We start from the raw sequence: 24,008 nt of genomic DNA on the forward strand, positions 1-24,008 counted from the left end.
CATGGCTTTAGACCAACTTTGTCAGATCACTTTGAGGATTAAATCTCTGTTTTAATTGTGTGAGATAAAAAGAAAAAGAAGCCGACACACACCTCACCCATCTCAGCAGCCAAATAACAGCCAGTGGCCAAGTGTTTGAACCTAAACAGGCTGTTCCAGTAGCCTGCACCTCCCCTGCACGGGTCATGGTGGACCACCTGGCAACGGCAAACAAGGGAAACAAGTATAAGTCCTGTGTGAATTTGCTACAAGCAACATAAACAACTGTAAACTATCTCTCCTCCATAGTTAGGCCACTGTCCTTCTAAAACTAAGTATTTCATGATCTAGTTGTTAAAAGGACAATGGGAGACAAACAGAAAAGTGTATTAGCTTGTATCAGGAGAATGTGTTTTGCTAACCTCTACTTCCCACAGTGCTTTGCTGCTGGTGGCAGAAGTGGCAGACTGCCGGCCGGTTGTTCTGAGAAAAACATATTGCTTCTTCCTGTGGTCGTCACAAGTGAGGAACTTCTCCTGCTCTGCATGGAACAACCGGACTACGTCACCCTGCAATTACACACACACACACACAGACACACACACACATACATGCACAGTGTGTAACAGACATAAGGTACAAATTTTCAATTTTTTAAGTTTTGATATTTCAGTGTCTTTTTTATCTCTTACAGAGCTTTTTTTCAATGTATCTTAAATACTGTTTTTTGAATGTATCTTCTAACATGTCTGCTTTTTAGCTTGCTAATGAAGATGTGTTTCACAAAGGTGTTAGTGAAAATGGATTACTAAATGCTGATGTCACGCAAAAATGTTGGAATACCTACCCCTTTGAGAATTGTTTCCTTGTTGTCACTCCATTTCATGAACAGAACAACTTTCCAACTCGTGTTGCAATTTACAGAATTAACCTGGCAGACAGAGTCGAGAAGCGGAGGAGAAAAATTTATGTCTTATTGAACGTTTCAGGCTTAAAATAAACTGTGTTTATCATTCCACTTTAAAGAATACTTTACCTGCAAAGTGATCATTGTACATCATTTATGACTAGAAAAGCGCTTTACAAGTGCAGTCCATTTACTATAAAACTGGTTAAATGAGAATTTGATCATTTATTCACAAAGAATGTAACCTTTTTGTTAACTTTCTTGACAATTTCACAGTACGACCCACAGAGTAATTGAGATACAAATGTTCCTTTTGCAGGTGAAGTATGTCTTTATTGAAGCACATGTGGAGTATATATCATGAGTCTTATTCACTGTACAGCCTGTAAGGTAAATGTTTTTGTACCTCATTGCATCCTGGGTTGTCTACTAGCTGGTGGCTGCTGGCATGTAGAGGCTGACCTGCATTCACAGGGTTAAGGACCACTTTATCTCCAATCACCACCTGCAGGCGTAATATTAGAAAATACACAAAACATACTGCGTTCAGATGAGTTTTCAGCTCAGATAAATTAAATAAATTCCAAAGGAAGCTGTTTCTACTACTCAGAAACAAGACATGATACCATAGAGCTATATCGACTAGATTGTAGGTGTCCTCTATAAACAGACTCATTTAGTGAAGGGCAACAGAAAATCTTGAAACAAGAAGAAAATCTGCTGCTCTGAGGGCCACTGTGAGGGACTGAGCGCTCAATTTTATTCCAAACTAAAAGTAGGTCACTTCCCCTGATATCAGCCATCATTCTTTAATTCCCTTTCTTCACAAGGTGAACATAACACGCTGCTAATGGGAGACCTGGTTGCCTTGGATCATGTTAGCCTCGAGATTAGCACTAGGGGGAGTCATGAACCGTGTTGTGTGTTTGAAAGGACAGGATCAGACAGAGACTCATTAAGGTACAGCCCTGACCCCGAGCATCACTCACAACCACAGAGGAATGTCAGCAGCCAGAGTCAATAAAAGTTTTGTTTAAATCATCGGTAACTTATTGGTGTTTGCTAAAACCACAGAGTTCACACGCTCTAAGAAGAACTCTGCAAAGAGATCCGCAGTTTTCTGCCAGCAACTGAAAAAATGTTACCTATTGAGAGAGGGTTTAAAAGCAAACACCTGTTTTACTCCAGTGAGCTGACTGATGAATGTGTATGTGAGGAAACTATAACCTCTAAACTACTGTAGAGTACCAAAATACAAATTTAGTAAGTAAACTACAGTTACAATAAAGTTAAAGTAGCTACTGCCAAATAATGTGTGTGTGTGTGTGTGTGTGTGTGTACTTATTGGTGTTTGCTAAAACCACAGAGTTCACACGCTCTAAGAAGAACTCTGCAAAGAGATCCGCAGTTTTCTGCCAGCAACTGAAAAAATGTTACCTATTGAGAGAGGGTTTAAAAGCAAACACCTGTTTTACTCCAGTGAGCTGACTGATGATCAAGCTGAATAAAGTACTGTTATAATTAAATAAATCGGGGTATAGCGGGGTTTTCATCATACTTATTTGTTTTTTATTATTTATTTTTTATTTATATTTATAGTTTTGTTTTTTTTTAAATACTATGAATTACATATCACAGGTCGTTCTAAGACAGCTAGAGAACTTTCCCTCTGGAATATCAATAGCTGAAAAAAAATGAAAAACATATGGACACATGGATGAGGTGCACCTTTGTTCATATGATTTTTTTTATTATATTCTGTTCAAAGCTAAATAAAAAATTTGACCACAAAAAAGTGGAATCCATAATGCTTTAATTTTGAAGGACCTGGTTCAGCCAAAGTGTCGATATTTATGCTGTGGGCTTCCAAGTCTTTAGCAGACATTTAACTATTACCGCTGCCCCATTTAATGTGAAGATTTACTCACTGCAAGCTGGAAAGTAGCTCTCTAGGTCATATATTACAAAGATTTGCAAGTCTCACTGGTGCTCTGTGGTTTCAAAATATTTTAGATCTGAGCTCTGCAGATACAAAAACACACACACCTCAACTGCTCTCATTACCACCACTACCACTCATGAAGTTAGATTGTTAGCATGGCACCGTTAAACACAAGGCTTTATACACCGTAAGCTAGAAACAAACTAACCATTTGCCATGCAGCATGTGCTATGTCTATAGTACTGTATCTTAAATCTTTAAAAGGCCACTCCACTAATTCACAATTCCCTTGCTCTCTCCTTATGGCTTTCTGCCTCTCACAGGCACACACAAAAAGCAGGGCTTTTGCAGAGCTCCAGACCATGACTATTTAGTCACATTTAGCAGCCATGGAGCACAACTGTGATTTGCAAATACTATTAATAAATGAACTGGAGAGCTGTAAGTTTGTTTCTAGCTTACGGTGTATAAAGCCTCGTGTTGTTGTTTCCATCTTACAGAGAATAAATCATCACATTTAACAGTGCTGTGGTAACAGTCTAACTTAATGAGCAGTAGTGGCAGTATGTGAGCAGGTGAGGCGTGTGTTGGTATTTGCAAAGCTCCGATCACGACTATTTAGTCACATTTTGTGACCACTGAGTACCACTGTGACTTGCAAATATTAGTAATATTGAGCTAGAGAGCTGTTAGTTTGTTGCCTGCTCACAGTGAATGAATCCTCATGGTTAACTGTCTGCTAATACTATCATCCAACTGTTGACCGGAAGCTCCACAGCCAAAACTTTATGATAAAAGCTACTTTATTTAACTAGCTTATAACCATATGCTATTAAATGTAACAGCAGTGTATTTAACTTTATTATATGACAGTAGCTACTTTAACTTCACTGTAACTGCAATTCATTCAATAATTTTGTTTTTTAGTAGTTCTCATTAGTTTAAAGGGCATTTAAAAATATTACATATATACAGTATATTGTGTAATGTGATTTAGCCTTAAAATATTACAATATTATTTTAAAGCCATATGGCCTAGCCCTGTTTTTAAGTTTCAAATCAATGCAGCAGAACCCCATGTATTGACTTTTTCCCTGTAAACATCAGACAGGACACATTGCAGCCTGACCTAGTGCTTGGATGAAACTAATTGTCTTCCAAATCACATGTCTACATGCAAGTACATGTGACTTCTGTTTTCAAACCTTGTAAAAAGTCTAAAAATACACCCTTAATTTCTCCTACAGATCATAATTAATCCCACAGCTGGCTCTACCCACACTGTCTCCCAGGGACCGCAGTTTGTAGAAAGGCTGGATGTAGAACCAGGATCCCTCGTTTCCCGCTGAGTCCAGAGTAACTCTCATGGCGTTCTTCTCCAGCAGTGCAGGTAGGCGCTTGTTCACTGTCAGGTATTTATTGCTTTTCAAGTGCAGCAACTGTTGGCAAAACAAGAAATGGCGTTATGTGGTTGAAGGACAAATAACTATTATCATCGACATAAAGCCAACAGTGGAAACAAATAGAGGCTAGAACAGAAACTGGAAATATGTCACAGTCTTTACAACGGGGCCCAAGGAAACACTTCACTAAAAATATGCCTCTCCAGAACTGTTTGGTGTCTTTATTTCTTGTTAAAGATATTCAAGTACTTGAAATGTATTTTCCTTAAATGCTTCCCATGACCTCTGTTGCTTCACCCATTAAATCAACTATTCTCAGATCTGTCTTTTACCAGCTAGACTGGGATCATATAAGCTCTGCATATTTTTGGCCAACTTGACTCAATGCCCAGCTTAATCCTTCAATGGAATATACAGTATATGCTGTTAGAACCAGTTAGTGTGCACTGCAGGGATGACCCATTGAGGCTTTGATGCAAAACAGGAATAAACCAGTGGTGAACTTGTGCGTCAATACCAATACAGATATTTAAAATAACAATTTGACTGATAGCAATGTTGATTTTTTTTTTTTTATTGACTTCTTCTTTTATGCCTGGAGAAAAAACAAAACCGTTTTAAAGTGATCAGCTCACCATTACACAATATTTGCACAAATGTAACCATACAAATATACTGTATGCAACAAGCTTTGATATTAACCTTCCGTCACCTGTAAAACATTTTTTTTCAAAATATATAAATAAATCCTAATTTTTGCTGTATATAATATACAATAATTTCCTCTTTTATATGTAACATCAACAAATTTCTTCTTCAAACAACTGTATTTATTCAGGTTTCTGGCCAAAACTAAATTTTACATGATTACATTTAAAGAAATTATGACAGCATTATCATTTATCATCAACCAATGATCAGTTTTACTGAAAAGAGCTTGAACACTTTAAAACATAACTCAATCACCATTAGCCATTAGTGTCGGCCTCCAGCTGCTAATGGCTAACAGCTAATATTAACTAGCTCTCCTCCTGCTGATTTCAATACAGATTTGTTGCTGACATTGTAGCATTATCTGGGAAAATATTTACTGCGTTTTTTTTGTCCCGAAGGCATCCCGGGATATATCTCTGTTCATCCCAAACATGTTTTCTATAGTCTGTGGGACAACAGGAAGCTGTTAGTCTCAAGTCCTGCTTTTTAGCCTGCACAAAATTGATGTGACACAACTGAGAAATATCAGCCTCTGCCATCGCTGAATGTCATCTTACTTGCTGACAGGCCAATGGCAATCAACAAGGCGAATATCGGCAGATATCAATATTCGGCTGATAAAAATCGGTGCATCCCTTTTACAAAACGCCAAGGTCTGCTCTCTGTGTTACTCAGTTGTTAAAAATAATTCCAAATGGCAAACAAAGACACCAATTTGTGCTCACCTTTACTAGAATGACAGTTCATTGCATTCACAATATCATACATTGCATGTACTGTCTCCCTTGTGTTCATCACAGAGGAATGCATGACCATATTTGGTTTCAGACTCATACATGTGTGCAAACCATTTCTGGGCATTAAGCAGAGCGAGATAAGACATTACAACAGACGACTTTACAGCTCAACTTTGTGCTGCAGCAGTTATTTAAAACTGTTCTCTGATTACAACCGAATTACAACCAATATTATCAAGTACAGAGTGTCATATTTGAAGCTAAATGTTGCTCTAGATCCATTAACCAAAGCGCCTTATCTTATAGGCTCCTGAACACACCTGAATGACATTTCCATACTGGATAACTGTTCCCAGCAGCTTGCGGTTTTCAGACTCATTCTGCTTCTTCTCCAAGTCAGCAGCATGCTAAAACACAGAGCAAGAGACACAAATGCCCAAACAGAAACAGATAGTATTGGAAAGAGTACTGGAAAGAGTGATGCTACATACACATTTCACATTAATACAAGGCTGTAGCTTTATGTCACTAATGCACTCAGCCTTTATTTTCAACATGACTTAAGTCAAAGAGCAGAAGTAAGTAAGGTGAAGAGGACACTTACATGGAGTTTGGTGAGGAGGACTGTGTCAGTGGTGCTGTTGCCTCCAGGTTTTGCCGCCTTCCAGAACTGTTTCTGTGCTGAGTATCTGTTCATAGGACACAGTTTGAAAAGGCAGTCTGTAGAAAGAAATAAAAAAGAGAGATGTCAAGAGCCAACCTCATTGTCAAGTGTTAGTTTTTCTCAACAAATACCAGACTGCCACTCAGGATGGCCTGATTACATTTTGATGGTTGATGGTTGGTTAGATTTTCAGTACCAATTTTTAAGAAATTCCCTGGAGGCATTCTTGTTACGTTTTAACATGAATGCGATGGACAGACAATTAAAAAAACATAATGCCTCTGACCATGGCTATTGCTGGCGTGGAGGCATAAAACATCTCGGCACACCTTAATGTGTGACAGGTGCATCAAAGGAAGATATACATTGTCTTACTTATTTTTGAAACTATTAATTAATTACAATATTTCACTCTATCCAACCTTAATCAGATATATACAAACAGAATTAACAAACAGTATCTACCAGATAAAGTAACATTTTATTTGGTAGTAAACACTCATTTATTGTTGTGTAGCTCTGCACCATTTGTTTAAACTGGAGGGAAACGCTGTAAGGAACAGTACCACAAAAAATCTCTCCACAGGATACGTTTAAAGTCTTTCATTGGTAAGTTGTCAACTTTGATATATCTACATATTTGTAAACTGGTACAGGGGACCTGATGAGGTAAAACCAGGGTTAAAAATAGCCACTGCCTCCACCTGAAATGCGGCCAACACAAGAATCTCCATGGGTTAGCCATTATGGGCCACGGGGTGGAGGACAAGAAGAGAGGAGGCCAAGAGCCAACAGAGAAAATGGGGCACTGGGAGAACATCTGTCTGACAGCGATGAGCGATCGGGGTTATGGAGAAGAGAGGAAAATAAAATGGGACATATATGTGAATTCCATGGGCAGGGAGGTATTTGGCAGAGGGTATGTTTATCTATTTATTATATGTTTACAAAAATATGATATCAGTGGATGACACTGGAGCTACTTAATGCCAAAATAATAATATCCATCATCCAATATAGTCCCTACAATTTGTAAGTGTTGATTGATTATTTGAGTATTGCTTTAAGTTTACATCCTTCACAAAACAAGCATAATACTCACAGTAAACTGCGAAGTTCCCAAATTACAAACACAGTCTGCATCACATGGCACAACTGAAAAAAGTATTTCCTAAGCCAACATGGTGTCTCTTCATGTATTTTATAGTTTACACCTACCAATTCCTGGGTGAATGGAACATTTGTGACACCATTGAGCTTCAGTTATATAACAACCCACTTAGTGACATGATGCGCACAGGTCTCCTGCATGTGCGCTCTCAGATGATCTCTCAAAGCTTTAAGGTGCATACATAAAAATAAAGAGCAATTCTTAAAGCATCAACATGATATCAACCTGTATTTATGGATGCAAACAAACAAACTTCATTTATGTATCAACCACTCAGATCAGGGAGAAAGAAGTGAAGTGTAACATGCTGTGTCACAGCTCCCTGTGATACTTCCATCCATTATCTTCCTCTATAATAGGATGGGAGGCCATCTGATCAGACACCTGAAACACTTCAACCAGCCACTTCTGACACGAAGGAGCAGCAGCTCTACTCCAAGCTCCTCCTGGATGTCTGAGCTCCTCACCCTGTCTCTAAAGCTGACCCAGCCACCCTATATTTCAGCGATCCACAATATCATTGTTCTGGTCAAAGCTTATGACCATAGTTTAGGGTTTTAGCAGAGATGAACTGGTAAATAGAAAGCTTTGCCTTCCAGCATAGTTCGTTCTTTACCACAGCAGACTAGCACAACGCCCACTGCACTGCCAACTTCACATCGATCCACGTGTCAATCTTGCACTCTATATTCCCTGCAATCATGAACAAGACCATGAGATACTTGAGCTCCTTTACTTTGGGCAACAACTAACCCCCAATCCAGAGGGAGCAATCCACAGTTTTTTCCAGCAGAGAACCATGAGCTCATACTTGGAGGTCCTGACTCTGGTCCCAACTGCTTCACACTCAACAAATGGCCCAAGAAGATACTGGAGGTCACAGTGTGATGTAGCCAACAGAAGCACACCATCTGCCAAGAGCAGAGATGCAATTCTGAGGTCCCCACATGGGACACTCCTCTCCCTGGCTGTGCCTTGCGATCCTGTCCATGAACATCGCACACTGAATCAGTGACATGAGACAACCCTCGGGGCAGGCGTCCCATATACAGAGGCTATATTCTGCTGCAGAGGCTGCGGGTTCAATTCCGGCCCTGGCCCTTTGCTGCATGCCATCTCCCTCCTTTCCCTCTTTCACGCTTAAGCTTAAGTGTGCGGTTAAAACTTAACAAGGATGTTAGGGTTTAGTCCTGGTACTCTTTGCTTCTGTTTAACATTGGCCTAAATAAGAGGTATGGGACTACAACCTGTGGAGGGCTTAGACATGCCCTCACATTACCTATAAAACCTTTGAATACTCACTAAATAAATAAATGATCTGTAATTAAGTGTACATCTCTAAATGTGTCATAAAATGTGGTAACTATGTTCTTGGATAAAACTTAATCATAATCATTATCATACAAACAAATACAGAAACACTACACCATGAGGCACCATTCATTTTTAAATTCTTTGGTGATGCATATCTGACAAGTTCTGCTTTTTGCATGGTCAAAGGATGACTTAACGACTGCACATTTAGTTTATTCTGGGTACCTCTTGTGTGACTGCTGTTTTATGGTGTGAAACCACAGCTTTGAATATGATTTGAATAGCTCCGTTACAAACAGACAAGTGAAGTTGTTTCTTTGCAAATCTCCAAATGCAAAGGCTTGTCTTAATCCATAAAACAGTATCACCTATCTGATGTTTACATAATCTATAGAACTCTTCCTGGTGCAGACAACTGATGCAAAGACCTCTGAATGCTTATATCAGTAGAGCTAGCAACAAATATCAACTTGCATTTGCACCTGAAATACATAACAAGGTAATCCTGAGCATTTATTTCCAGTACATCTGGAACCTGGAGTCAAAAAGGAAAATGTTTTAGGGAAAGGGGGACTCTATTGATGGTTACCTTATCTGCTGATCAATGCTACTCCGTCACTTCCTACAGTGAACTGCTGATATCAGTCAGCTGTTATCATAGCAATATGAGACACCTGTGCTTGAAAATTGGCACATGGTGCATCTAAGGTTGCTATACAGAAAAAAAGATCATATTGCTATGATTATATCGACAGACACTGTGGTGGCAATATGAGTTGCAATTTTAGTGGGAATGGAAATTTCTGCATTTCATTTTAACTGAAATCAAAAAATGATTAATTCATTGATAATCTGCCACCACTTTTCCTCAGGGTCACAAGGGGCTGGAGTCCATCGCAGCAGACACTGGGCGAGAGGCGGGATACCCACTGAACAGGTCACCACAGGGCTGACATACTGAGACAGACAACCATTCACAAACACATTCACACCTACTAGCAATTTAAAGTCATCAATAAACCGGATCTTCATGTCTTTGGACATGCAGATTATGTTCATGATGAAGTGATCTGTGCTACTTGGCCATGTGGAAATACCAATGATATTTCAATTACTTGTGCAGCCCTAGGTCCATCAGTCAAAAAAGGCTGAATTACTATACATGTCTGTAGGGGAATACTTTTGTCTCAAAACCATGGCAATCAATATAAAGACAGACAAATTACAGCAACAAAGAGCAGTGGGAGGTGAGAAATTCCAAGTCTTAAAATGTATTAAAATAAATTCAAAATCACTACTATCAATTAATTCATTTGTCTTAATGGAATCCATATATCAATAAAAAAAAACAACAACACTTTATCAGACAGAGAATAAATAATTTGTCAATAACTGTCAATGACTTGAACCAGGATGTTATGCTTTGTATGTGTGTGTGTGTGTGTGTGTGTGTGTGTGTGTGTGTGTGTGTGTGTGTGTGTGTGTCTGTGTCTGTGTCTATGTGTGTGTGTGCAATAAACACACAAAAAATACCCCATTAACAACAATGTACTGTTGTTGGTCAAGACTATAATTAAAGTGGCATGAGCAGTTCCAGGTGGATGCCTTGCATTAAATGGATATGAAAATTACACTTTTGCATGTAACCTAAAATGACCCACCTTCACAGTACAGTGTGCAATGGTAAATGATTAAAAATATTGGGTTTTTTTTATTTCAACTACACTGCTCCACAGTATATTACCTTCATTTTGCTCTTGACTTATTTGTAGACTTGATTCAACAAAAATGCTACTTTGTGGTTAATGTGTCACAAGGAAGAAAATTCTGAGGTCAATCATCAATTTGACTGAACAAAGAAAGGCTGCCTACTTTACTGAATGACCTCCTTGTAAGGTTGTGAGAATAATGTTGTTTACGCCTCTGTTGGTCATGCATTGATCAAGCTCCAGCAGGGCACACTGTGTCGATCAAACATCAAGGCTGTCTTTTGTTCTGGAAATCATGTTAGTGTTGTCTCAGTTCTAGGAAAAATCCCCATGTAATAATCTCACTTCTGATAAATATCCATACTCTGCGCCAGCTGTGAACCGACGAGCAGTGCATACTCAATGTAACTGCAAAATAACATTAATAAATGACCACAAATTATTACACATTTTACATATTACACATTTTAAGTGTTTTAACACTTAAAGTGTGCTAATAACATTATAGATAGATCCAATAAAAACAATACAAAAATACAGAATACACCCTAAAAAATTACCATTCAGTTCAGCGTGTTTCTGTTAGAGTCCAAACAATAGTGAAAAGCAGTTTCACAAAGGCTGTTCTTTTTCCCGTCACTATTGCTATCCTCCCACTCACCTGTGCTAAGGCAGTGTCTTATGTGCATTGGACATGAAACATGGACATGAAGCACTCTGAAATTCTTCAAATAAATAGACATGTGCTATTTGTTACAAAGGGTCATGAGCAGGCCATGTGTAGAACCAGTACCTCAAGGGAAACATAAAATAGCTGACATCCATACATTTTTTTTGTAAATAAGCACAGAATTTAACCAAGCAGTTAGTTTAACTTTTTGTCATGACCAGGTATCACACTAGCAGGTTACCATGCCTCAAGAAGACAAATTATTTGCATCCTTATCAGTCCAAATAAAATGCAATAATGGCAGATAATAGCTTAATGTGTAAGGAAAGCTGAAACAACTCCACAATAGAACTGCACCTGGTCTTCACCAAAAACAAAAGACTGTATTTTTAGCTGCATAGCTGGTAGCTAATCTTTGTTCTGTCTGGTTGGAGCCTGTTATTAGATGTTAAGATGTCATGGCAGGTTGCTGTCAGGGGCCCGATACTTAACTCTGCCTGGCATTTTGCCTAAAACTACAAACACTACATGTGGTAGTTACAAGGCTTTTCCTTCTGCCTGGACAGCAAAAACAGAATCTTGCGAGACAAGACAAATTCATTGTAAAAATGTCTGCCATGTGGTTGGGAAACTTTTCACCTCAGGCCATATAATAAAAATGTCTATCTTAAGTGTTTTTTCTGGCTCAAAAGAAAGGTGAGGCTGTACCCTACTGATCATGTGCACACACATGCATATGTACTGAGCTTTCAACTGGCTACAGTTATACTATAGAAAAAAAATATGGTATTAATTATGGACAAACTGTGACGTGGTAAGTCACGGGTGTGTATTTTGTGAGTTCTTATATATTTAATACCATAAAACTTCAGATATATGCCTTGTCCCAATAAGATGCCCTGCCCCTTTTACTTGCCTGTTGTAGCTACACATTTTGAGAAATAAAAGACTACCCACTGGAGATATGTTAATTGACTTCTTAGATAAGGTATACAAATACAGATGTCTAAACTCATTCAGTTCATTTCACAGAAGTCATGAGCACCAAAGAAGTAATGCAGGCAAAGTAAACAGGAGAGATGCAAAAAAGAGGTTTAATGAAACTTGATGAAGCTTGATTGTATTTCCATCGTTGTTGAGCAACATTATGTAAAAGGAAATAAAAGCCCGTCCCAGACCCCTGTCCTGAATATAGACCCCTTTCCCAAATATAGACACCTGTCCCAAATATAGGCCTGTTGAGTTCACTAAATGAAGAAACTAAAAGCCAGGGCTATTCATATAAGTTTTACTGTAGTCGGCTGCACTCTAGCTAAAGGTCCCAGTAATATTGGTTCTTACCGAAGTAGCATGTCACATGACATTAAGATTTGTTTAAGACAGAGACAATGACCACAAATACAAGCATCCCCTAAAACAATGTTTTAATAAATAACAACAGTATTTACATGCCGTAGATCTCCTGTTTTTTCAGCATTTAAAAGTATAATTTAAAAAATAATGGTAAGCACACATACACACACACACACACACACACACACACACACACACACACACACACACACACACACACACACACACACACACACACACACACACACAAGACGCTTCTATAAGATAGCCCATCCTTTTTTAATGATTTACTTGGATTACTTTACTTCCTAATTTCAGTTATTTGCTTTTTTCAGTATGTAGCAGTCATGTTTTCATGTATTGTAATAAAATAATATCATTATTCAGTGACATGGGAAACAAAAGCTTATTTAAAAAAAATGATTTTTATTGCCTTAAATTCCACTACTATAAATCTTGTAGCCATTGTACAGAATGATCACTCAGGCACACATGTAGAGGCACATGAAGTAGCGCTCAAAAATGCTGACTGCCATTTCCAGTGGCATTTATGAACTCCAGCTGGTGATATGAAACTTGATTTAAACATCAAACAGCAGAAAGGGAAAAGGAGTTTTGTTATATTCACTGTTTTAATTTTTTGTCTGTTGTTTGCTGCAGTGGCACAAATGTTACCAGCCAAAACACTGTGGCACACCATGCTGGCCCTCGCTTTGCAGCACAGAATATTAATGATGATATTGAGATTCTGCTCATTTGCTCAAAATTATTATGACATACCCATTTCAAATAGAACGCACACATCCAAATTTTACAGCAATTTCTCAAGAGGAGACTAACTGGAGTTTTGTCTTATATCCTGCTGATATAAACCAAAGGTGTTGGAAAGCACACTTTCAGAAAGAACTTCCATGTTCTATGTTTATTCACTTTATCTAAACTTATTTTAAACCTAAGTCAGACAGCGACTAGCATTTTGTGTAATATCTTTTTTCAGTCATGAATGGTTTCATATAACAGAATTCTGATTCAGAGATTCAATTGAAGTGACCAAAATTAGCCAATGTATTCAGCTTTTAAAAGACAGCTATACAGGCCCAAAAAAATGTAAAGAAATGTTACATGATAAAATGAATCTATGTTGTGGCAAAAAGGATCCTGGGAATAGTCCGCCACAGTCAGCGGCTGCATGTTCATCTTACTGGTTATCAGCACTCAGAGATGACGCTCAGGAGAGCACAATTATGACTGTGACAGCAGCATGTTAAACAACGTCCTGTGAGGCTTAATATGTATAAAGATGATCAACTGAATCTAATCAGTTTGGAAAGAACACTGTTCCTAGAAAATGGAAATGACACTGGTAGTCTTAAGTGATGTCCTAAAGATCTTTCTTGGAGACCTGCCAAAACATAGAAATGCATTCACAAGAAAGTGGCAGTCAATTTGCTAAATTTAGTGACGGCTGCATTAGCTACACATATATCAGATGATCATCCAGTTCTGTAGTGACTAATGACAGGGTCAGTATTAGCCATAAAAACTGCACAAGTTAATTTATCTAACCTGCCTTGTGTCAAGCAGCTCATGTAATGGATAGCCAAATGTTTTTGGGCCATTTTTTTCCAAGTGAGCAGAATATCTGAAGGCTATAGAATTAATCAATGGAAAACATGTTTCCAACAAGATAACATGCCAATGTAACCATTTCCATCTCAACATAGTTTTCGGAACACAAAAGTGACTTTATTTTAATGCAAAGCAACTTTTGGTTGAAGAGGAGAATAAAAGCACGAATTCATGGTTTAAAAATCATTCCTTCATTCATTCATTGTCCGAAACCGCTTGTCCTCGTTAGGGTCGCGGGGAAGCTGAAGCCTATCCCTGCTGTCATTGGGCAAGAGGCGGGGTACACCCTGGACAGGCCGCCAGGCTATCGCAGGGCTGACACATATAGACAGACAACAATTAACAACCATATTCACACCTACGGTCCCCATTAACCTGACCTACATGTCTTTGGAATGTGGGAGAAAGCCAGACAACCCAGAAAAAACCCACGCAGACACGGGGAGAACATGCAAACTCCGCTCAGAAGGTCCAAACCTTGCCCCAACCAAAAATCAGAGTAATATAAAACACCATTTGAACCCAAAAAAAGCCAAAAAGAATTGAAACAGCTCTAAAGGGGCTCTCACCCAAAACAACCACTTACTCTACTATTCCTTGTGCCTTCCAGTGCCAATCCTATCCACTAATAAAGCCTTGATTTAGATGATTTGATTAAATACTGATCGACTCCAGGCTTGTATTGTGTATGATTTTCAAAAGTGACTTTGTTGCAATAGGCAGCAATGGCCATAACTGATAGAAATTTCTACAGCAGATACTTGATGGAGGCCTTAGTTAGTGCTGTTAATGTGAAGCATTTTCTTTCCATCGCTTTTACACACGATTTACTCCCCTCGTCCTATGATTCCCCTCTGGGAATCAAATGCACACCTGCTATTCTTACTGAAACTACAGCTGACCAGTCTGAGAGAACACCAAAGACCACATTTCAAAACAGATAGCGAGGTAAAGACTGGAAAACGATAATTTTTACCCCAACTGCTAAGAAGTAAAACTACTAGTGAAAAACTAATGTGTTGACTTAACTGACGAAGAGAAGTGTAAGCAAGTGAGAAGTGAGAGATTTTTCAGGCCTTACCTCTGAATTTCTTGGGTGGGTTGTTGAGGTCTCCTGTGTCTGGTTGTACCACACAGCGGTCGTCAACAAGCCTGGGGACACAGCCATCGTTACAATGAGTCAATCACTCAAGACACATGCAACTTATGTAGACTTTAAAATTCAATACGCCCTCGAAAAGCTTCGATTATCCACACATGAACAATCAAACTTATATTAACATTATAATAAAACCCCCTATGCTAATCAGGGTAATACTGTAAAAACCAACAGACATCTTAATTATTTTGCTAATAATTCATAAAGCCCATGTACCCAAAATCTAATTATATCAACTTCTAAACATAATAAATATAGAGTTTCTATCAAGTAACTTTGTGCAAAATATCCTATTACAGAAAGGTAAACTGACAGATACCATTACAATAACTACAGTATAACCCACTAGGAGGTTTTCACAGCATTTTCACAAAGCAATAAAAAAAAGTGTATTTATTAACCCTTAGTGCTTTTCATTCTTTTTTTATTATTTTGATTGTGTTCATGCATAAGGCATATATTTTGGCAAGATTGTGTATTTTTGTTTGACCTTGGAATTTCCAGCTCAGCTCCTACAAGAAGTCTAAAATACAATGTGTAATCAAAATTGTTACATTCATACTGTTAGGTGCGAAAAATGCACCACTGAAACCCATTCAAACTGCAATTGTTATCCCAAAGCCATCAAAGTATTAAAAAATGCATTGTATTATTTCTGGGTGTCATTTTGGGCTTTTTCCGTGTAATTTGTCATTTTTACTATTTTCCACCTGATTATATAATTTCTTAGCATGTTTGGCATATGGAGAGAATACACGCATTGCAACTCACAGATCTTCATCAGGGTCTGTGTGCTGCAGCTATAGCAGACAGTGAGCCTCATGCAGCAACATTCTCTTAAATTTATCTCATATTTCCCCTAATTTTCTGGTAAGAAACAAGGTAAGATAAGTCAACTGCAGATAAATCAAACATTCTTAACCATCTAAAACTGTTCTGACCAGGTGTGCTCAATGATGAATCCCACTTGATAATAAGTTACCTATTAGCACAGGTAAACACTAAACATGATATAAGAGCAGGTTTTGTGCTGTGTGCAAAGACTCTGGCACATGGCCAAGACTGGAAGGATTGCACCAAAAAAGGATGCAAGAACAACTTCTACAGTAGTGAAACTGATGTAGGCCTAGTGTTAAATAAGCTTTGACAAAGTTAATGTGATTTCAGGAAAATGCATTTAAGTAATAGAGTAAAAATAAACATGCGAAAAGGTTTCAATAAATGAAATAATTCAAATTCATAAAAAAATAACAGGAAAAGCAGGAAGTCCTCATACACACACACATACATATACGTGTGTGTGAGAGTGTGTGTGTGTATAGGGACAAGCCAGAAGCACGAAATGTTTTCGCATGAAAAATGACTTACATGATTATGAAAATAGTTTCTATTTAATGTTCTAATTAACTGACTAATTGTTTCAGGTGCACTTGTATATTTTCATATGGTTTGTGCGCGACAACTTTTAATTTGTAAAGTAGTTCTCTAATAATGGGAGTGAAATAAAAATTACAAAGACCAACAAAGAACAAAGCCAGTTGTTTTTTAACAAACCATTACTGTTTGTCCAGCGGCTTTATAGCCACAAAAAGTGGTTGTTTTTTTTTAACAAGACATTGCTGCATATTTGCTAAGATTGTCACTACACTGGAATTTCTAACTCTGATACAGTACCTTAAAATACATTGATATTCAATACCATTTTCAATTCCACACGGAAAAAGGGCATACATTTATCTGTTTTTTTATATTAATAATATAACAAGGCTTTAACATGATTGTGACAACTTTTTTGGTCTTATTTAGTCTCAGTGAATAAACAATAAATTAAGGGATAATAAATTAAATTCTTTGATTCAAGAAAACAATAGTCTTATAGCAGTGCACATGTTAAGGCCTCTAAGAATGTCACACATTCAAAATGTATTTCTGTGTAATAAAAGACAAAACAAACTGTGCTGCAAAAGCTCTTATGCAACTGGAGCAAAGGAAAAGAGTGATAAGTAGATAGCACTGTGACTGAGTGACAGGAGGCAGGGGTACTGCAGCAGTGTGTGTGTGTGTGTGTGTGTGTGTCTGTGTGTTTGTGAACTTGCTGTTGGAGAGAAAGAGCAAGAAAGCAGTATCAATAGTACTGATACCATGTAATGGGTACTGAAACCATTTCAAATATCAATATATCAATATTTTTGACAACACTAGTTTCCAGCTGGGATTATGGCACCAAAAGCGGGTGATTTAGGCCACATTATCTTTTCCTAACTGTTACCAAGCGGTTTTTGTTTTAATGCCAATATCTATTTTGGTGAAAAGAAGAGCTTTTACCCACAGGCCAAAAGGATCCTAAATGAGGACCCTGTCTAATATACCACTAACCCCCATCAATATACAGTATATTTATCATTATTACACTGTTTAAAATGCGCAAATTAATAGAACTAGAATTGTATTCATATGATTTCATGTGATGAATAGATTGAATCAAAAAACACTTACTTTAGCTTAAAATAAATGGAGAAAGGATTAAATATTTCCTCTGCATTTCTGCCATGACATTAATATTTTGAGTATTATTAAAGGAAATATGCTTTATGTGAGAGGCTGTCAACCAACGACTGAGAGGATGAGGATAAAAACTCTAAACTGGGGCACAAGTAGATGGATTGTAATATCAGTGTATCTGTACCCAAGAAAGGAACCCGGGTTTCTCTTTTAAAGAGTACAACAACAGCACTACCTCATTATAATCTATTTTAGCACCATTATTATTTATTGTTATCTTGTCTATCCACATAATATACTAAAAACATTGGTAAAACATGTTTTTTTTAAGTGGTCCCATGATACCAAGGCATTCTAGGGAAACCCCTGGGAATACTATGAGATAGTAGAGCAGCTAAAATAAAACAACTCAGTAGGATGTTCTCGCCGGTCCAGTCAGTTACATCTTTTTATAGTTCATGCAGTATAACCTGCACTGCCGGAGCACTGTGATGATGAGGGAAGAAAGCACATGGTGTGAGAATCTCCTCTGTAGGAATGAGGAGCCTTGATCACACTGATGTACTGATGAGCCAAGGCCCAAAATGAACAGGGTTGTCAACTAAGGCTACCAGTATCCAAGGTCAAGTCTCTTGCATTCTGGGATGCAGCATCATGGCTGTATCCCATCGCCCCAGCGTCAAGATTGGGTGCTCTCTGAGGATCCAGGTGGCTTCAGCCATCTCTCAGGGGTCACATTCAGTATGCTGACAGCAAAAGAAACACCTAATACAATGATGCTATTTATAGACGTGTCCTCTAAGCTCCTCTCTATTACAGCGAGCACTCACGGCAGCACCGGGGGAAATGATTACTAGGCATAACAACACTGGATGGGAAATTTGACAAACGAGCTCTGTCATGGTGGCAGTCTTCAAAGCTGTGCACATATTTGTTGCCATGGTGGGTGACGCATCACGCTAAGCTGTGAAAGAGCACGGTTTCTGAGAGCTGGCGAGGAGGAGGCTGCTGCATGGCGGTGAGTGGTAAACAGAATAGTGACATAGCAAAAGGAGGAAGACTGCAGCACTTAAAAAGGGAGAGGGAGGAGGTGACAAATCAAATGCTGTGCTAATTTTCACCTCGGGAGGAAAAAAACAAGCACCCTGGGGCAGAGAATAGCATGGAAAAATAGGAACAAGACAGGACTGATGCAAGACAATAAAGTTTGGGAGATAGAGCCTGGCATGTCAGACATGCTATTAGATATGGTGGACTGGGATATGGGATCACCCACTCCTCTATATTCTCCATTTAGCCTTCTATTTCTGTGCCTGTCAATTGTATTTGCTCAGTTTGCACATAATGAGATGCACTTTTAACTCGTTGCCTACAATTAGGGGGGAGGGAAGACGTCAAGTGCTTAAATAAATGGTGCTCAGCATGTAGCGGGAGAGACAGGGTAATTTGAGGCCGCAGTTACTGTGCACAGAACATCAAGGAAATAAAAGGAGAGCGATGACGACAGCAGGATCCACCATCTCTCCTATTCCGATGATCATATTTCCATTTATTAGACAATGTTATCAAGAGTGAAATGCATACATAGCTAGGGTGTACAACACTTGTTTTCCATAATGAAACCTACTGCCAGTGATCAGCACCTCACCATAACCCTTGGTGTGAAACCATCCCGGGAAAACAGAAAGTTACTGTTGAATTCATGCAACCAAATTACTGCAGAGCAAATGGGCTCGTCCTATTACTGTGAGCTTGAGTCTAAAGAGAGCTCAGTCTAAGCACTGTGTTTAAAGATAGAAAGGCATTCGACAATCCCTCATTTCTCTATCTACCTCAACTATAACTCAAGTCCACCTCTGCATATCTCAACTAAATTCTCTTAAAACATTTTGAAATTTCTTTAAAAAAGCTTGTTTTGCCATTGTTTTGCCACCCAGAACTGGTTTATTTCACTAAAATCACACAACTTATTATTCACCATAAATGTGGAGGAAAGAAATCAGTAATGCTTTTGTTGACGGTAACTACCACAATCCAAACAGGGGCAATAAATACTACCTCATCAAATAAAATGTACTGTATTGAGCTACATAGTTACTGTTTTTATTTTGCAGCTTGTACTGTTGTGTAGTTGTGTATACTGCATGGTTGGACAACACTGTCTGAATATCCATCCATCAGTCACACTCACCTGGAGTCCTGCAGCAGGGAAGTGGAGGTATTAAAGGGCTCGTGACAACCCACAGAAAAACAAGCAGACTTACCCTAAAGTGCTGATAAATCCACTGGTGGAGCCCTCTGCATACAGGGAACAAATGTCCCCAATATGGAGGAAACTGGACATCTTGTCCGACATGATTCCTCAGGGGTGACGGCACCTGCAAAGGATTGACACCAAAAGGTCTTTAGAGTAGTCACAGACATACAGCAGAGCTGAATCAAATCACACTTTTTAAACCATTATTATTGAATGCTTCGCTCAGCAAATTATTTAAATGATAAGCACAATATGAACCTATGACAATCTAAATAAACCATTAGTCATCAATTAGCCAAAAACACTGAACATTTATTTGTTACAGCTCCATGTTCATGTACACACAGGTTGTCAGTAGAGCTTGACTGACACTGGATTTTTAGGGCAGATGCTGATGCCAATAACAGGGAGTAAAAAACTCATAATATGTTTTTTTTTTAAAAATACTTGGTATGAAGGCATGGTATTTTATAGTTTAACACTAAAGTTTATCATAATGGACACAAATGCCCTGAAAAAGGTTTAAGGTTTGTTTTTTTTGTAATTCTGTACCAGTTGACATATAAAAAGAAGGAAGCTTGTAACTCAGGTCCATCAGCATATGTTAAAGTGACAGTGTTAGTAAATACCTTCATAAATAAAAATAAATAATAAAAATAAAAAATATTTTTTTAAAATAATAAAAATAAATAAATAAAAACTACAAATGATTTAATACCTGAGATTTACATTTAAATAAATAATAAGTAAACTTTATTAGGAATTTGGTTATTCTAAATAACTCTATATTTGGCCAATAAAATCAGCTGACTGATATATCTGTTAGGCTATAGTTGTCAATAGCTGACAAAGTTTAAAAACAACTGAAAACAGCAATGATTATGATCATCTAGGTAAGGGGGATCAAACATATGGCCTGCGGACCAGAACCAGCCCCTTAAAAGTGTACAATCCAGCCCACTGGATGACTTTGCACACCTAATATTGATGTACTTGTGGAGGCTGAGAGGTGCCAGGTGTCAGGAGCAAGTTAAACAGTGAGCAGATACTTCATTTAAAAGCTGCTTCAGAGGCTTTTTATCCTGATTAGAATGCAGTTATCTGAAAAAACAATAAATAAAATGAAGATTGTGAAAATTTTGTCAATCAGTAGCTGTATCAGACTTCTATCTTACAACAATATAATACTAAGGCCATGCCAAAACATTTGATTTTTCAAATGGTCGATGAGGGGAGGGATAATTTAACCTGCTTACCTGCCTTACAGACCACTTACAAATCAAACATTTGGGCAGTGCCTTAGTAGTTGGGGTTCCTAGTATATTGTTTCAAGATGGAAGTCTGAAGCTGCTTGTACAAGAGGTTCCTCTTAAGTTTGGTGTGGTGATGCCAGCGTTACTTCACTTAGGAGTAGAAACGTGTACACATGCAGACACATTGTTGCACTTATTTCTCTAAAGACATCTCCTGCTGTTCATCATCTGTTTGGTAAAAGGAATAACCTTTTCAGAATGTCTTCTTACACTAAAAGAAAGGGAAACATTTGGAGGTGTTGTTATTTATATGTTATTCTGCATTTGACAGTTCTGGCCCACTTTCAATCAAATTGAGCTGTATGTGTCCCACAAACTAAAATGATCTAGGGGTATCAATCATTAATTTTATGATGATTCATGCAAAAATTCAACTAGTGCAATTAAACAAATGTGCCATATTTGTTCAGCTCTTTAATGTGGGCTTCATTTTACATGTTACACATATTGTATATATACAATATGTGTAATATATACAGTATATTGTATATACTGTATATATTGTTTTTCTACTCATTTATACATTGTGTTGTACATTATTGCATCATACATGTTTAACTTATATATACTGATATTATATATTGTATTGTAGAATAAAGCACACACTTTTGTATTTTACACACTCTGCACGTTAAACATATATATTACATACTAATGCTATTTGTTTTCATTATTACTGTGTTCCAATTTTCTGTTTTTATATAGATTGCGCTAGTACTTATTTCTGCTTTCTATAATTCTCTATGCTTGGCTTCAGAGTGACTGTAATGATCCACAATTTTGCCTCAGAGATCAATTAAGTATTTTTGATTGTGATTCTGATTTGGTCAGTCTGATCTGAATCTTAATTTTCAGTAGCCAATCCTCAGAGCAATTCTTGTTGTAAGGTCAGGAGTAACAATTTAAGAAGAGCAATGACTTACATTTTGTATAATTTATAGTAGAAATAAAGATGAGTTATAGAGCCCATTGCGCTTCTACAAATATGGCATGTGAATTTTGTTAATATATATGTACAGTCATTTTCCATTTAGAACAAAAATCAGGAAAAAATTATAAAAAAAAGAGCCTGAAAATAAGCAAAAGAAAAAGTAAAGAAAAAACAAAGGGACATGAAAATGACCGTAAGAAAGTGGGGAAAAATAAAAAAAAAAAACCAAAAATTTTATTCTTCCTGCACAACTTTAAATATGTATATTCATACAAATGACAAGAACAGTTTTCTGAACTTTTTCCCTTTTTTTGTGGATAATATCTAATAATCCCCCATAGCTAATTTTTAAGCAATTCTCTTGTCTCATATTACTATTTATATATTTTATTTATATATTTATAATTATTTATTTTATTATTATTTATTTATTTGTAATTTATTTTTTTGTTTATTTGTAATTTATTTTTTTATTTTATTTGTAATTTTTTTTAATTTATTTTGTAATTTTTTTAATTTATTTATTTGCCATTTTTTTCCAGACATTTCTTGCGAAGTTGCTCATTGCCTTTTCCCCCTGTTCTTATAAGAAATCGAATCATTTTTTTCATGTTCCATAGGTTTCAATGCTTGTAATGGGTGTCTAAACTCAGTGCAACAAAAACACATGTTGATCCAGGTTCCAAGGGGTTAAAGATGGACATATTTATGTAAAACACCCATAGAATTGACTAATAGAAATGAAACAATGAAAAATACCTACCCAGAAAACTAAACTCAAGTTTAGATGCTAGCAGTGTACTTTTGTTAGCTGTGTGAAAACAATACATGCACACCTTCAATTTAGGTCACCATCCTCCAGTATCCAGGTCGAGAGAATGAAAACCTTAGTGAACCCAACACTACTTACACTGGTTAAGTGTTAAATTCTAATTCTGTCCAAAAGGATAGTGTTCACGACAAAACCAAAAAACACAGTAAATTTTAACAACATTTTAGCTTGACATTTTGACATAACTTCCCAATTTGCAGGACTGTAACATGAAACAAAAAAGGTCTAGTTTCATTCGGTGACATTTTCATTAAATATTTGTTATTTGTTTCCATAATATCGATTTGTCCGAATGAAACTAAAGGTCATATTTACCCAAATTCAGATGCTCCTCACCGCTCCATACGACACATAAATTACACAAACTTTGTATTTTTTTATCTGTATAGCCCGTTGACTTAATATTAAAAGTAATTTGAGCGTCTTGTGACACAATTTAACTGTTTTCTAAGCTGCCAAACAGGACACTAACGTTTCTGCTAGCTTAATTTTTAAATGTCAAGTCGCCTCGTTCTTTTACCGCACGAGCTGCAGCAAAACAACAGCAACAAATGAGCGCGTGGGCTACTTCCTCGACAGGGATGCTCACAGCTCAGTGACAAAATGAACAATGCTCCGGCTGGGAAAAACTACACATAGAGACGGACTTTACCTGGCAGAAACGAGAGAAGGCGTCAAAGACAGGGAGAGAAAGCAACGCGTGAAGAAGTGGGTCAGCACAGGATAATTTCCACAGCGCTATCCTCGGTTAAGTCCATGGTAGTGAAACTCCAGGTAAGAGCAGGCTGAGCGGCGTTATCTCTGACAGCTGAATGCGCCCTC

The 24,008-nt window shown here is 37.5% G+C and overlaps 1 protein-coding gene across 3 annotated transcripts in view; it reads right to left on the minus strand.

Moving 5' to 3' along the window:
• The window catches only part of itpr1b (inositol 1,4,5-trisphosphate receptor, type 1b), a 123,792-nt gene extending 99,784 nt beyond the window's left edge, over positions 1–24,008 (minus strand). For all 3 annotated transcript variants that reach the window (XM_042499025.1, XM_042499016.1, XM_042499007.1), the window contains exons 1-10: positions 23,839–24,008; positions 20,118–20,231; positions 15,274–15,344; positions 6,287–6,402; positions 6,003–6,089; positions 4,109–4,267; positions 1,293–1,391; positions 827–910; positions 402–548; positions 93–197 (exon numbers count right to left, since the gene is read on the minus strand). In XM_042499025.1, coding sequence (XP_042354959.1) covers positions 93–197; positions 402–548; positions 827–910; positions 1,293–1,391; positions 4,109–4,267; positions 6,003–6,089; positions 6,287–6,402; positions 15,274–15,344; positions 20,118–20,209 — 960 coding nt within the window. In that variant the 5' untranslated portion in view covers positions 20,210–20,231; positions 23,839–24,008. The remainder of the gene's footprint in view (positions 1–92; positions 198–401; positions 549–826; positions 911–1,292; positions 1,392–4,108; positions 4,268–6,002; positions 6,090–6,286; positions 6,403–15,273; positions 15,345–20,117; positions 20,232–23,838) is intronic.

The sequence above is a fragment of the Plectropomus leopardus genome, chromosome 2 (genome assembly GCF_008729295.1).
Source record: "Plectropomus leopardus isolate mb chromosome 2, YSFRI_Pleo_2.0, whole genome shotgun sequence".
Lineage (NCBI taxonomy): Eukaryota > Metazoa > Chordata > Actinopteri > Perciformes > Serranidae > Plectropomus > Plectropomus leopardus.